Source organism: Phyllostomus hastatus, unplaced genomic scaffold, assembly GCF_019186645.2.
Source record: "Phyllostomus hastatus isolate PE091 unplaced genomic scaffold, TTU_PhHast_1.1 phas_contig_524, whole genome shotgun sequence".
Lineage (NCBI taxonomy): Eukaryota > Metazoa > Chordata > Mammalia > Chiroptera > Phyllostomidae > Phyllostomus > Phyllostomus hastatus.
In genome coordinates, this window is record NW_025333900.1 from 14,715,973 (window position 1) to 14,731,803 (window position 15,831).

Consider the following 15,831-nt stretch of genomic DNA (forward strand, 5'->3'; position numbering starts at 1 on the left):
TAGCATACTTGGAGAAATAAAAGCATATTTTGAAAAGATAATGGTTACCGTATTTTGCCATGTATAACACACTCCTCTGTATTATGCACACACATATTTTGGTTCCAAACTTTGAGAAAAAAACCTTTCATTTTAATTTTTTAATTTAATATTTTATTTATTTATATTTAGATACTTGTTTTTTATATTATAAAGGAATTTTGGGATTCATTTTGAACATACTATGGTACAAGAAATTTTATGTAACAAATAATTACAAAACAGAGGAACAGATACAAGGTATTTCAGGTACTACCCATGTATAATGCACATCCTTACTTTCCCCTCAAAAATATGGGCAAAAAGTGCACATTACACATGGCAAAGTATGTTAAATGTTCTTTTCAAAACTGAAAACATGAGCTTCAGATCGAAAGTTAATTTCCAATCGGGATGAATAAAACTTACTATACAACTAGAGAAAGGAAGACAGATTACCTCCAGAAGGACAAGCACATGGACAGCAGATTTCTTATCAGCAACAATAGAGGCCAGAAGATAACTTCCTAATACTGAGGGAAATAATTGTCATCCTAGAAATCCATAGTCATTTAAAGAATCATTCAAGAATAAAGACAAAAATAGGGCTTCTGGTCAAAATAGTAGAGTAGGTAAATGCAATGCTCACATCCTCCTTCAAGCACATGAAAATTACAACTAAACTGCAGAGCAACCATCATGCAGAATGGCATGAAATCTAGGTGAACAGAAGTCCCATAACTAAGGATATAAAGAGTAAGCCATATCGAGACTAGTAGAAGGGATAGAGACGTAGACCTGACTGGTCCTGCACCCATGTATAGTGGTTAAAAATCAAGAAGGACATATCGCTTGCAGAGGTCCCCCCAGGGGAGTGAGGGGTCCCAGCTCCACAACAGGACCCATGGTTCCAGTGCTGGGAAGTCCCCATAACTTGTGGCTGTGAAAATAAACAAGTAATGTGGCTGAATAAAACAGAGGGCTGCTGGAGCTCCAGGTGTTCTTCTGAAACAGCCTGTGCATGAACTGACTTGGATGTACTTGCTCTGAGTTCCAGTGCTGGGACAGCAGCTCATAAGGTGCCTGGGACATATGTGGAGGAACTGAGTCATCTGGCATCAAGACAAGGGCTAGAGTAGCAGCTTTCTCCCAGGCAGAAGTACTGGCAAAAGCTATTGTTCCTTTGCTGAGAATGAGAACTCCCTCCACAGAGTGGCAGACAGGTGTCATGTCTGAATCTCCATCAACCTGGCTAACATGGTTCACTCCACCTGACACCCAGTGAAGCCACTTCCAGTGACCTTTCCACACAAATGGCTTGTCTTGACTCAATCTCTAGACTTCCCTAAAATTTCTCAAAAAAGCAGTATGTGGCCTTGGCATGCCCAGTACCTCTTCCTACATGGTCCCATGCCTGCCACCAGCAGTAGTGAGGTTGGTTTGCAACTTGGCCTCTCCAGGACATCCCCTAAACCTAGTACCAGTAGGAACCAACAGCAGACCACTTTGTATCTCATACCAGGTGGCCCCTGGGCAGGTCACAGATAGCAGCAAACTTTGACCTGCACCTCCTAAAAGGACCCAGAGTCAGCATACCTGGTGGACAGCTTCAGACCATGCCAAAGCACCACCCAACCACCTCCATGAGTGACACATTCAAGGGGTGGACTCAGTGAAAACAAGGCCCCACTAAAGTGCATCCTGCTCCTTAGGGTTAGCCTCTGCACAACAGATTCTCCACTTGGGTATTAGCCAGTGCTTGCAACTGATCAGCCTGGGAGTAAATCCCTCCCATTAGCATATCAACAACAATCAAGTCCCAACTACAACAGGAGGGTGCACACAGTCCATACATGGGTTATACTTGGAGTGCCCAGGAGATGCTGAATCACTGAGCACTATAGGACATTTTTACATAAGGCAACTCTACCAAGACCAGGAGACATAGCAGCTCTACCTAATATATAGAAACAAACACAGGGAGGCTGACAAAATGAGAAGACAAAGAAACATGGTCCAAAAGAAAGAACAGATCAAAACTCTAGAAAAAGTACTAAACAAAATGGAGAAGAGCAATCTAGCTGATGCAGAGCTCAAAACATTGGCTATAAGGATGCTCAAAAAACTTAATGAGGACCTCAGCAGCATAAAAAAGATCCAGTCAGAAATGAAGGATACACTAATTGAAATACAGAACATTTATAGGGAAACAACAGTAGTGTGGATGAAGCTGAGAATCAAATCAATGATTTGGAAAAGAAGAAAGCAAAAAAACCACCAATCAAAACAATAAAAAGAAAAAAGTTTCCAAAAAAATGAGGATAGTATAAGGAGCCTCTGGGAGAAATTCAAGAGGTCCAACATTTGCATAATAGGGGTGCCAGAAGGGTAAGAGAAAGAGCAAGAAATTGGAAATTTATTTGAAAAAATCATCAAAGAAAAATCCCCAAATTTGGAGAAGGAAATAGACAAGCAAGTCCAGGAAGCACAGAGAGTCCCAAACAAGATGGATGCAAAGAGGCCCACACCAAGACACATCATAATTAAAATGCCAAAAGTTAAAGATAAAATCTTAAAGTAGCAAGAGAAAAGCAGTTAGTTACCTACAGGTGAGTTCCCATAAGACTGTCAGTTGATTTCTCAAAAGATACTTTGCAGGCTAGAAGGGATTGGCAAGAAATATTCAAAGTCATGAAAAGCAAGGACCTACAGCCAAGATTGCTCTACCCAGCAGAGCTAACATTTGGAATTGAACGGCAGATAAAGAACTTCCCAGACAAGAAAAAAACTAAAGGAGTTCATCATCACCACACCATTATTAGATGAAATGTTAAAGGAAGTTATTTAAGAAAAAGATCAAAACTATGAACAATAAAATGGCAAAATACAAATCTATCAACAATTGAATCTAAAAAACAAATTAAGCAAACAAAAAGAAGAGAGACAGAATTATGGATATGGAGAGCATTTTGATGGTTGCCAGACTGTTGGGGGTGGCGGGGGTGGGGGGAGGTAATGCATGAAGAGGTGAAGAGATTAAGAAGCACAAATAAGTAGTTACAGAATAGCCATGGGGATATAAAGTACAATATAGGAGATAGAGTAGGCAAAGAAATGATAACACATGACCAATGGACATGAACAAGGTATGAGGACTGCCTGAGGGAGTGGGGGTGCTGGGTATAGGGAGGCAAGGGGGAAAAATGGGGATGACTGTAATAGCTTAATCAATAAAATATAATTAAAAACAAACAAACAAAAAGAACTAGTCAGAAATAAAGGAGACATTAACTGAAATGAAGAATAATATATAGGGAATTAACAGTAGAGTAGATAAAGGAGAAAATCAAATCAGCAATTAATTTGGGAGAGAAGGAAGCAGAAAACACCCAATCAGAACAGCAAAAGAACCCAAAAATGTAATGACAGTTTAAGGACCCTCTGGGACAACTTCACGCATATCAATATTCACATCACATGGGTGCCAGAAGGGGACAAGAAAGAACAAAAAATTGAAAACCTATTTGAAAAAATAACGGTAGAAAAATTATCTAACCTAGTAAACACACATGCAAGTACGGTATATTCTGAGAATCCCAAACAAAATGAACTCAAACAGGCCCACACCGAGACACATCATAATTAAAATGCCAAATGTCAAAGAAAAAGAGAGATCTTAAAAGCAAGAGAAAAGCAGTTACCTACAAGGGAGCTCCCAGAAGACTGTCAGCTGATTCCTCAACAGAAACTTTGCAGGCCAGAAGGGAATGGCAAGAAATACTTAAAGTAATAAAAAGCAAGAACCTATAATCAAGATTACTCTGAGACCCAGAAAGGCTATCATTTAGAACTGATGGACAGATAAAGAGCTTCCCAGACATGAAACAGCTAAAGGAGTTCAACATCACCAAACCAGTATTACAAGAAATGTTAAAGGGTCTTTTTAAAGAAGAATGGGGTGGGGGGAGTTTGAATAATAAAATGGCAATAAATACATACCTATCAACAATGAATTTAAATGCAAATGAATTAAATGTGCCAATCAAAAGACATAGGGTGGCTGGATGGATAACAACACCCTTACAAATGCTGTCTACAAGAGTCTCACTTCAGATCAAAAGATACACAATGACTGAAAATAAATGGATAGAAAAGGATATTTCATGAAAATGGAAACAAACAATGAAAACAGCTGGGGTAGGAGTAATACTTATACCAGACAAAACAGACTTTAAAACAAAAGTTATAAGGAGAGACAAAGAAGGGTCCAGCAATTTCACTTCTGGGTATTTATCTAATGAAATCCAAAACACTAAATCGAAGACATATACATCCATATGTTCACTGCAACATTATTTACTTATAGCATTATCTACTATAGCCAAAATATGGAAGGATCCTAAGTGTCCATCAGTAGATGAATGGATGAAAAACTGGTGCATATATACAATGGAATATGACTCAACCATAAAAGAATGAAATCTTGACATCTACAACATAGATGAACCTGGAGGGTTGTACTGAGTGAAATAAGTCAGACAGAGAAAGACAAAAATCATGTGAAACAGACTCATACAGAGAACATTTTGACAGTTGCCAGATGGGAGAGGGGTAGGGCTGGGTGAAAAGGTGGATTATAAAGTACAACTTGATAGTTACAGAATAGTCATGGTGATATAAATTTAGGATAGGGAATATAATGATATTGTAATAACTATGCATAAAAAGTATTTTTAAAAAATGACGACAAAATACTGACACCTAAGTGCTCATGGAAGAAACAGAGTATGCAATTTGGCAAACCCAGAGTGAAAGATTTAGGTGACAAAAATGAGGGTGAGCACAAAAATTAGTAACATGTTACTAAACTTAATGTTCATGATAAAAATTAAAAACAACAACTGTGTTTAGAAGAACCAAACCGCTAGACGAGTGATTCTCAACTGATGTTCCACAGCACAGTGTGCTGCAAGAATTTCTAAAACACGCAACACCTGACTATTTAGACAGAGGCACTGACCTCTTTTTCCTCCAATTGTCAAATTAAAAAAATGATAGCATCTAATACAACAATAGCCATCTGGTATAAATGAATCAAAATCATATTTTCTTTTGTCAGATTGGCAAAATATATATACTTCAGTGTGCCATGGAATATTAGTAATTAGTTTGTGTACCATGAGATGAAAAAGGATGAAAATCACTGTTCTAGACAATAAATATGGAATACAATGAGTAGTCATTCATGAGGAAGACTGATAATTTTGTAAATGCTACAGTTCTGTTCTCTTAGTAATTTCCCTTAAAATTAACAAATATAAATTTTGCCAATAATTTAAAGCTTCCAAATCAGCAATAAAAAAAAAAGCTTACCATGAAGAGAGGGTTAGAAACTATATAAATGGTTTACCAAAAACATTTTTGCATTAGAATTATGCATTTATTAAAGTCTTGAATATATATTTGAGACAATGTCCAAAATATAGTAAGTGAAAATTCAGGGTACAGTTACATACTGTAACTCAAATATTGTTGTAAAGAACCATGGTTATATTTGAATAGGAGAAAAATAAAAGATACATTTTAAATGTTCCCATGATTCACTCCAGGTGATGTGACTACTGGTGATTTTATTTTCTTTTTTATTATTTTCTAAATTTTAAATTTCTTTACAAGGACAAAATCACTTTGCTAATCAGGAATAGAAGTCCCTCCTATTAAGACACTTACCTTGATAGTTCCAAGATCCATTGGATTCTTCACAACATCATAATAATTATGGAGTCCCAGTCCATTAACATCAACAGGGTTGTAAAAGGGCCATGCATATGAATAGTGTTTCTTTGCAAGCATTTCTCTAAGAATCTCACTACAGTGTCTTAATTGTTCGGTTACTGTAACATTTTTTACAAGTTTATATTGTTGCTGAGAGTCTGCCAAAACATTGTTCCACACAGTTTCTTTTACAGGTGGCATTTTGGCTGGTCTTTTTTCTGTAAGTATTGGGGAAGATTCACCACTTGCTCTAACTACTGAAGATGTAGGAGTTGTTGTATCCGCTTTCCTCTTCACACCCCTTGTAACCTAAAACAGAACAATTCAAAACAATAACAACAAAAACCTATAAGGTGATATTCAGAATGAGTTTTCTTAAACAAACAAACAAAAAAACCCCAGAAGATTACTAGTAACAAGTCTTACATATGTTAAATATTAGTAAAAGTTAATTTCTCTTTTACAGGCAAAATAAATAGCTCACATATTTTCCTAATATGACAAGGTTGTGTGTTTGATCCCCAGTTAGGGCACATACAGGAATCAAATAATGAATGCATAAATAAGTGGAACAACAAATTGATGTCCCTCTCTGTCTCTCTCAAATCAATAAATAATTAAAAAAAATTTTAATTAAAAAAAGGTAGGGCCCTGGCTGGTATAGTTCAGTGGAATGAGCACTGGCCTGTGAACCAAAAGGTCACTGGTTTGAGTTCCAGTCAGGGCACATGCCTAGGTTGTAGGCCAGGTCCCCAGTTGGGGGTGTGCGAGAGGCAACCGATTAATGTATCTCTCACACACTAATGTCTCTCTCCCTATCTTCCTTCCTCTCTTCCCCTCTCTAAAAGTAAATAAATAAAATCTTTTTTAAAAAAAGTATAGGCATCAATGAAACTTACATTGAAATATTTTAAAGCTACAGTAAACTTACCTGAGCAACTGTTTGTGAGGTAGAGTTGGGTGGCCATATTTCTCCTTGTGCCATATTTGAAGGAGAAACAGAGGTTTCAGAAAATACAGAGGGACTCACTTGCTGCTTCAATACTTTTTCCAGTGCTTTAGGAGACTGTTTTTCCTTAACAGAAGAAACTGCTACATTCTGTCGAGTGCCTAGTCAAGTGTGAAACAGAGTTAATATTTGAGTAAAATATAAAACATTTTTCTCTTAGTATTCTATTTTAATCCATTTAGTTCAGCTTTTTAAAAATATAAACATAGTGCATTCCCATTCCCCTTTGAAAACCTCCCACACACCTACATGTAGTGCTAGACCAGTTTAGATATAATATCAAAGACTTGAAAATCTGTTAGTAATGAGAGGTTTATCAATTTTACTCCAAAAGATGTCTGACATAAACTCAGACTAATAAGTAGTTGTAAACACAAGCAAAAACTTCAGATGTCTTGGAGACAACTATATAATACTATGTAAGGCCTTCAGAATGCTCTGCGTAAATATCTAAGGACTTCAAAATTGTTACAGATAATCTATCACTGGTTGACACAGAACAACAGATGTGGACATGATTCTCTTATCATCAATATATCGTCTAGATGATTCTGGCAAAGGAACAAGTGTACATGTTCTTCTGCCCTGTATGTTCCCACAGAATGCTATGACCTAAGACATTAGGATGACATCATTCTGAAATTTATTATTTCAAAATTCCATCTGCCTATCAAGGCAACTCCATTCCTCTAATTGCTCAAGCCAAAAAATCTTGTAGTCAATCATCTTTGATTCCACTCTCTCAAACCCAATAGCCAATCTATCAGCAAACCCTTTTGGTTCTATCTTCATATCCAAAATCCAACTATATACTTTTCACAAATGGTAATCACTCTGGGACAAGGCATCATCAATTCTCAACTGGATTAGTATACTAGCATCCTAACAGGCTTTTCTTCTTCTGTGTTTATATCCTATATTCTCAAAATAGCAATCAGATCAAAGAGATCTTTTAAATTTTAAATATTATGATAACTTATGCTCAACGCAAATGACTTGTAGTTTTCTCTCCAAGAGCCAAAGTCCTCACAATGGCTTGTAAGCACATGCACAATCCCTTTGCCTTCTCACTACATCTGCCCTTTTTCTAACCTCACTTCCATCACTCCCCCCATCACTTATTTCACTCCATCTACTGGCTCACTGTCCTCAAATTTGTTAAGCATAAGCAGACTATCTATCTGCTCTGCCTGGAAGGGCATATCCTCATGGCTCACTTCAAAAATCTTTTCAGGCCTCCCTTACTTGAATGTTCCATTCTCAAGCCAGCTTACATAAAACAACTCTCTCACTCTACCCTCACCACTCTCCAGTTCTCTTACCCCTACCAAGCTCTCATCACATGTGAAATACAACTCGTAGGTGTTCCTGACTCTCCAAATTATTGCTAACCAAGCTCAGGAATCAAATAGATTTGAACATATTTTAAGATAGGGCTGGTATTCCTCAATCTCTGAGTTCTCACTAGTCACTAAAACTTAGGAATCAATAAGATTCAGATGGTCTAATATCCTTTGATATCTTCCCAACTGTTGTTCTTTGACCTCTGGAGCTAAACAGGTATGTGTAATGAGGAATACTTATATTTATTTAATTTTATCTATTTCCTCAAGCAAGACAAAAAGTTCTGTGAGGGGAAGGAGACTTTGTGTTGGTCTTCATTGTATCTCTTGTGCCTAATCCAGTACTTGGAACACAAGAGGGATCAATAAATATTTATTGCTTGCCTATTATGTGTCAGGCCACCATTCTAGTTGCTGGACACAAAAATGAACAAGACTTCATTCTTCCATGGGAAGCCAAGGGCAGCCCAAGACAGATGAATGGCATGTTTTAGTTTATTTTTAACAGATCGCTTTTGTTATCATATACAGAAGAGACCAGCCAGGAAAATCAGGACCACTAAAAGTAGATGGTAGCCTGTCCTCTGATAGTTGCAAGGGCAATTTGGAGGCTGAATCCAAATGACTTACTAATTAACCGAGTATGACAAAGAATCAAAACAAGGAAGGAGTCAAGGACAGCTTCTAGTAATTTGGCTTGAACACCTGTGTATTGGTACCATTTTCTGTTACAAGGAATGATTGCAGAAAGATCAGTGCTGAAATGAGCATGTCAAGAGAGATGTGTATAAGACATCCAAGTGAACATGGCTGGTGGCTGGGAGATAAGAATTGGTTGCTCAGAGAAGGCTATCTAGGAGACATAAATTTGGAGATTAATAACACAAAGATGGAATTTAGGAAGAATATCTAATATCAGGCACTGAAAACAAACCCATATACAGAGTGAAAGAAGATGATAAGGTCAAAAGGACAGTGTGGGAAGCAAATTCACACAACTGGAGTAGGCACCAAGAACTAAAGGCACTTCGAGAAAGAGACAATAAGCTTCTTAAGCAAATACTGATAGAGGTCAACTAAATGAAGGGAGAAAAGTTTTAATTAAATTTAGCGACATGAAGATAACAAATGACCCTGACTGTCAAGAACCTTTTCATTGGTGCAGTAAAGCTACAGCCTGTGCTGAAGTGAGTTCATGAGTGTATAACAGGAAAGCAAAAGGGTATGAGGGGGGACCCCCAAAATTGGAATTTATTTATAAAAAGTTGTGTATTTATTTTTATGTTTTTAAACTTCAGTCACCTTCAAACTATTCTCCATTTGATGCAATACACTTATTGAGATGCTTTTCCCACCATTCAAAGCAGTTTTTGAACTTGATTTTGATGCCTTTCAGTGTTTCTGCCATTTTTTGTTTCATCTCTTCCACACTGACAAAATGTTTCCCTTTGAGGACCTTTTTCATCCAAGGAACCAAAAAAAAAGGTCACTCTGGGTGAGACCACGTAAATAGGGAGGGTGGAGCATATAGCGGTCATGCTGTTTTGGTCAAAAACTGCTGATCACTGAGTATGGTGTGGGCAGGTGCACTCATAAATAACCCAACAAGAAATGGGCAAATGTAGGGTAGATGGAGGTGGTACACTGATACAGATGGGTTCCTAGAACACTCACCTAGTGGGGAAAGCCAGAAGAACTACAAGGGGCCTGCCCTCTAGAACATAATTCTGATTTTATTTTTTATTGAACTTATTGGGGTGACATTTATTCACAAAACCAGATAGGTTTCAAGTGTACAATTCAACAAAACATCATCTGCCCAATCAATCTGTGCATATTGCTCAAAGGAAAGTCTCTTACCATTCCCATTTATCCCTTCTTTGCCCACCTCCATCTACCCCACACCCCCTTCCCTCTATCACCACACTATTGTCTGTGTTACACATATGTTCTTTGACTAGTGATCTCTCCACCTGCTTTCATCCAGCCTTCCAATTCTCCCTCCCCTCTGACAGCTGTCAGTCTGTTCTCTATATATGACTGTTTCTACTGTGTTCATCTGTTTATTTTGTTCATCAGATTCCACATATAAGTGAGATCATATGGTATTTGTCTTTCTCTGACTAGCTTATTTCACTGTCACAAATGATAAGATTCCCTTCTTTTTATGGCTGGGGAGCATTCAGTTGTGGAAATGTACCAAAGCTTTTTTATCCACTCATCTATTGATGGGCACTTGGGCTGTTTCCAGATCTTGGCTACTGTAAATAATGCTAAAATGAACATAGGGGTGCATATATTCTTTCAATTTAGTGTTTTGGACTTACTCAGATATATTTCCAGAAGTGGAATTGTTAGGTCAAAGGCAGTTCCATTTTTAGTTTTTTGACATACTACATACTGTTTTCCACAGTGGCTGCACCAGTCTGCATTCCCATCAAAAGTGCACAAGGGTTCCCTTTTCTCTACATTCTCTTAAACACTTGTTTGTTGATTTATTGATTATGGCCATTCAGATAGGAGTGGGGTGATATCTCATTGTAGTTTTAATCTGCACCTCTCTTATGATTAGTGATGCTGAGCATTTTTCATATTTCTTTATGTCCTCTTTAGAGAAATGTCTATTCATATAATTTGCCCATTTTTAAATTGGGTTGTCTTCTTGGTGTTCAGTTACATGAGTTCTCTATATATTTTGAGAATTAGCCCTTTATCAGGTGTATCATTGGTGAATATGTTGTCCCATTCAAGTAGACTGTCTTTTCATTTTGTTGATGATTTCCTTTGCCGGGCAAAACCTTTTTAGTTTGATATAGTCTCATTTGTTTATTTTTGTTTCCCTTGCTATAGGAGATATGTCAGAAAAGAAATCACTTGAGAAATATCTGACATTTTACTGCCTATGTTTTCTTCTAGGATTTTATGATTTTGAGTTTTACATTTAAGTCTTTAATCCATTTTGAGTTTATTGTTGTATATGGTGTAATAAGGTGGTCTAGTTTCTTTCTTTTTTTTTTCGTGCATGCATCTGTCCAATTTTCCCAACACCATTTATTGAATAGACTGTCTTTATTTACCCCATTGTAAGTTCTTGCCTCCTTTGTCAACTATTAATTGACCATAAAGGTGTGGGTTTATTTCTGGGCTCTGTATTCTGTTCTATTGATCTATATGCCTGTTCTTATGTAAAAGGTAAATTTTATTTTAATTTTTTATTTATTGATTTAAGAGAGAGAGAGACAGAGACAGAGAAACAGATAGATTTCTTGTTCCACTTACTTATTAATTCATTGGTTGCTTCTTGTGTGTGCCCTGACTGGAGATTGGACCCATAACCTTGGTGTATGGGGACAATGCTTTAAGCAACTGAGCTATCTGGCCAGGGCTAAAAGGTCAATTGTGAAGATCAGATACTAGGGCATACTTATGCATATTTATAGAGTAATGAGACTAACCCCATAGAGGGGATGTTAATGATGCACAAAACAAAAGGTTAACAAAAAATAAAATAAAATTTTTCAGAAAGTAAGGAGGGAAGCAAGATTCAGGTTACAAATAAAGGCAATAGCCCAGAGTAACAGAGGAGGAAAGAATCTTATTATAGGTTCTTGCTCTATATATATGAAAGAGAGAGAAAGGGAACATAAATCTTTTCTGGCTTACCTTTCCTTATTCTTCCCTTACCACTCACAACTTTCTCTTCTCGTGGCATGTGTAATATTTTCTGTTTAAACAACTTCTCTAGAGCTTGTGCCATAAGAACAATGTCATCTCCAGGCTAGAAAATATATAAAATACAACCATAAAGTTACACAATATGGTCACTATACCAAGCACTTCTTAATTGTACTTAAATTCACTGTTTTTTTTTTTTGATAATGGTATATTAATCTTATGGTTTTCAAGAAGACATTATGTTAGTACTAAATTTCTATAAGTCAGGCTATTTTATAGAAGGCAGTAACATAATACATTTATTCAATGGTATTGGGTTGACCAAAAAGTCTATATGTCTTTTTTTCTGTAAAATAAAGAAAGTTTTCATTTTCATTAATAACTTTATTGATTTGCATATTTTGATTATGTCAGCTATCTCCTGCATGGTATAATGTTGATTGTTCTCAATAATGTCTCAATTTGATCGCTATCAACTTCAACTGGTCTACCCAATGGTAGACCACCATCCAGTGAGAAATCTCCAGCACAAAACTTCACAAACCACCTTATATCAGTCACAGCACCTTCTTTATACACCGTACAAATCTTTTTCTGCATTTCAGCTGCATTTTTACTTTCCTTGAAATAATAAAGCATAGTGTGCTAAAAATGTACCATATTTTCTTTCATCTTCAATATTAAAATGACTATACAAAAACTCACCAATTTTGATAAGTTTTTTTAAAAAATACATACTGATATGACAGCTGTCACAATACAATCTAAAAAATTGTTTTGAGTGAAGTTAAAGGCAACTGTGTGCTACTATAGCCATCTTACTGGAAAAAAATTAACTTTTTGGCCAACCCAATATTTATTAAACAGTATTTATCACTTCTAAATTAATTTTAGAAAAGTGTAGGGGCTCATATTTTAAATTCTAACACCTTCCCCTTTAACTTCTAAAAAGGACCCAGGATGCCCTGAGCATTAGAGAGTTGCGATTCAACCAATACCACTAATACAAAGGCATTAGAAATTGAAACTTCTACCTCACAAATGGGTTAAAACAAAACTTATTCCTGGCTATCAAAGTTCTTCATGATTTGACTTGTCCCAATTCAGTTTCCAATGAACTAAATGATAAAATGACATCAAAGAACTTAATTTTTAAATCTTAACGACCTGCTTAGAAATCTTCCTTTGCTTTACTTTGCTATTGAGGGGGAAAAAAAACTAAATTATAAAGCAAAAGCCTAAAGCAGAAAACACTTATTTCTAAGTTAGGTAGTTCAGGAGAATTGCTGAACTTTAGTATTAAATGTTAAAATGTGAAAGGACCCTTTAGAATTGTTAAATTAAAGTTGCCAGTGTTACTTTGAGAGTATCATTGGTTCTGATTTTTTTTTTAATGACATCAGCTAACAGTCAAATATTTTATACATATATGGTGGCACTGATAGTTCTTGGGAAGCGAATCAAAATTTCTATTACATGTCAGTGTTACTTGTGATTCTGAATAAATGAGGTATAAATTTTAAAATGTTTAGATATTATACAAGAGTTTGAAAATGATGCAGTATTCTTGGAAATGGGAATACTATATGGAGAAAAAAACAAAATACGCAAGTGCAATTTTTTTAATGAAAGCAAATGTGAAGATTACGTTAAAATGCTCACATACACTATCAAACAAGCTAATGAATTAACAGAGATGCAAATACTACTACTGAAATATAACAAAGAATGTGTCTGATCTTAAATGTGTCGTGTAGTATAGATGTATGTAATTTGGTTTCCTAGGTTATGGCCAAGGATTCATACCATGAAAATCTAAGCCAAGATTAGTATATAATAAGGTTTATCATCTTACAGCTGAAATGGTAGAAGTGCAAGAGAGAATATTTTGAAACAATGCTTTATTCACAGAAACAAGCTATTATTGACATTTCATTTTTTTAAAGCATAGTAAGTCATTACAGCTCTTTAGGCAGAAATAGAGCAAATACACTACACTAATATTGATAGATGAAAATTTTAAAAACTGATAAAAAATCATTATTCTCAAAAGTATGTAAAATATTCCAAAGCAAGTCTTGAAATCTGAAATGAGTGCACATCTCCTATATGTAACAGCATGGAATTAGCAAGTATAGTAAGGCTTACATACCTTGTTGTATGAATAGCAATTTGAGAACATCGTATTGAAGTCTTCTATGCATTCTGAAGCCTGCACATAATACTTATGTTCCAAGCGCTTCTTAATTGTACTTAAATCCATTGGGTTTTTAATAAGGGTATAATAATCCTATGGTTTTCAAGAAGACATTGTAAGTGTTAGTATTAAGAATGAACGAATTACAATTCACAAATAAGGAAATTTAAGAAACTGTACTGTAACAAGGGAGAAGTGATTACCTTTAAAAAAGCATATTCTAGAAAGCAAAACCATCAGTAATGAGAAAGAAAGCTAACTAGAGAGAACTCATCATCTTTTAAAAGGCAAAATCTGCCCTGGCTGGTGTGGCTCAGTGGGTTGAGTGCTGGCCTGTGAACCAAAAGGTTACCAGTTCAATTCCCAGTCAGGGCACATGCCTGGGGTGTGGGCCAGGTCCCCAGTTAGGGGTGTGCAAGAGGCAACCAACTGATGTATCTCTCAAACATTGTTTCTCTCCTCTCTTTCTCCCTCTCTCCAAAAACAAATAAATAAACTTTTTTTTAAAAAAAGGTATAATCTAGAAACCAAAACCATCAGTAATGAGAAAAAAAAAGCTGATTTCCATGGCATTATTTTTCAGAAGGAAAAAAGCCAATAAATAAAGAATAACAAACACAAGAATGTAAAAGAACAATTCTGGAAAATAAAAAGTAAAGGCCATAAAGAAAAATAAACTAGTATTTATCAAATATTACAGATCCAAGGTATAATCCCAGTTCCATGGTTTACTAGCTTACACAATACTTAGCTGTTCTGTTATTAGATAACTAGCTAAAAATTCTTAAGACCTACAGTTGAATTCTGTGTGTGACACAACAGTTTGCCAGGAACTATCAAGAGAGACTTCAAGGCCCTGGCCGGGTGTTCAGTTGATTGGAACATCATCCTGTACACCAAAAGGTTGCAGGCAATTCCTGGTCAGGGCATATAGCTAGGTTGCTGGTTCAGCCCCTGATAGTACAGGAGGCAAGAGACCGATGTTTCCCTTTCACAGCGATGTTTCTCTCTCACTTTCCCTTCCTCTCTCTATCAAATATATATATATATATATATATATATATATATATATATATATATATATATCCCCAGGTGAGTATTAAAAAAGAGAGAGACTTTATGGAGGTAACATTTGCAAAAACTCTGTATTAAAAGGTCAAGTGACATATATGATATATAACAAGAAAACATGTACTATAATTTAACACAAAATGTTACAATAAGAATCTTAATATTCAGAAAAAAGAGCTTTGTCATTTAGGGAAAAATACTCACTGGTGCTTAATAAATCAAGTTTTTATTAATGACATTTTATAATACTACAGACTAGTTTATTTCTTTCAAACATTTACAGGGCTTTCTTTCTCTTTTTTAAATACTTACAGGCAAATTTAGTTTCACAGCATCCACAGGTTGCTGAAAAGGCCAGGAAAAACTATGCCTCCATAAAGCCTTCAGGACAATTCTTTGTAGATATTGCAGTTGATTTGTCAATTGCCCATTTCCCTTAGCATTTATATATTCTGGTGGTGGAGGGTTAACAATAGTTGTTTGTCTACTTGGCAGAGACATTTCTTAACTGCTTCAAATCCTGATATTCTAAGGTCTACCAGCAGATATCCTAAAAAAAGGAAAAACTGAGTTACCTTCAAAGTATTTTTAAAATGTTCTATAAGAACTGAAAAGTGCCCTGCTGGTGTGGCTCAGTGGATTGAGTGCTCGCTGGTGAACTAAAGGGTTGCCAGTTCGATTCCCAGTCAGGGCAGATATGCCTGGGTTGCAGGCCACATCCCCAATAGTGGGTGTGTGAGAGG

At 36.0% G+C, this 15,831-nt stretch overlaps 1 protein-coding gene across 1 annotated transcript in view; it reads right to left on the minus strand.

Moving 5' to 3' along the window:
- Positions 1 to 15,589, minus strand: part of BRDT (bromodomain testis associated) — a 57,121-nt gene extending 41,532 nt beyond the window's left edge. Inside the window, exons 1-5 of the mRNA XM_045847127.1 lie at positions 15,401 to 15,589; positions 13,973 to 14,110; positions 11,809 to 11,923; positions 6,725 to 6,903; positions 5,749 to 6,102 (exon numbers count right to left, since the gene is read on the minus strand). Of these exons, the coding sequence (XP_045703083.1) occupies positions 5,749 to 6,102; positions 6,725 to 6,903; positions 11,809 to 11,923; positions 13,973 to 14,110; positions 15,401 to 15,589 (975 nt within the window). The remainder of the gene's footprint in view (positions 1 to 5,748; positions 6,103 to 6,724; positions 6,904 to 11,808; positions 11,924 to 13,972; positions 14,111 to 15,400) is intronic.
- Positions 15,590 to 15,831: the final 242 nt, after the last annotated feature.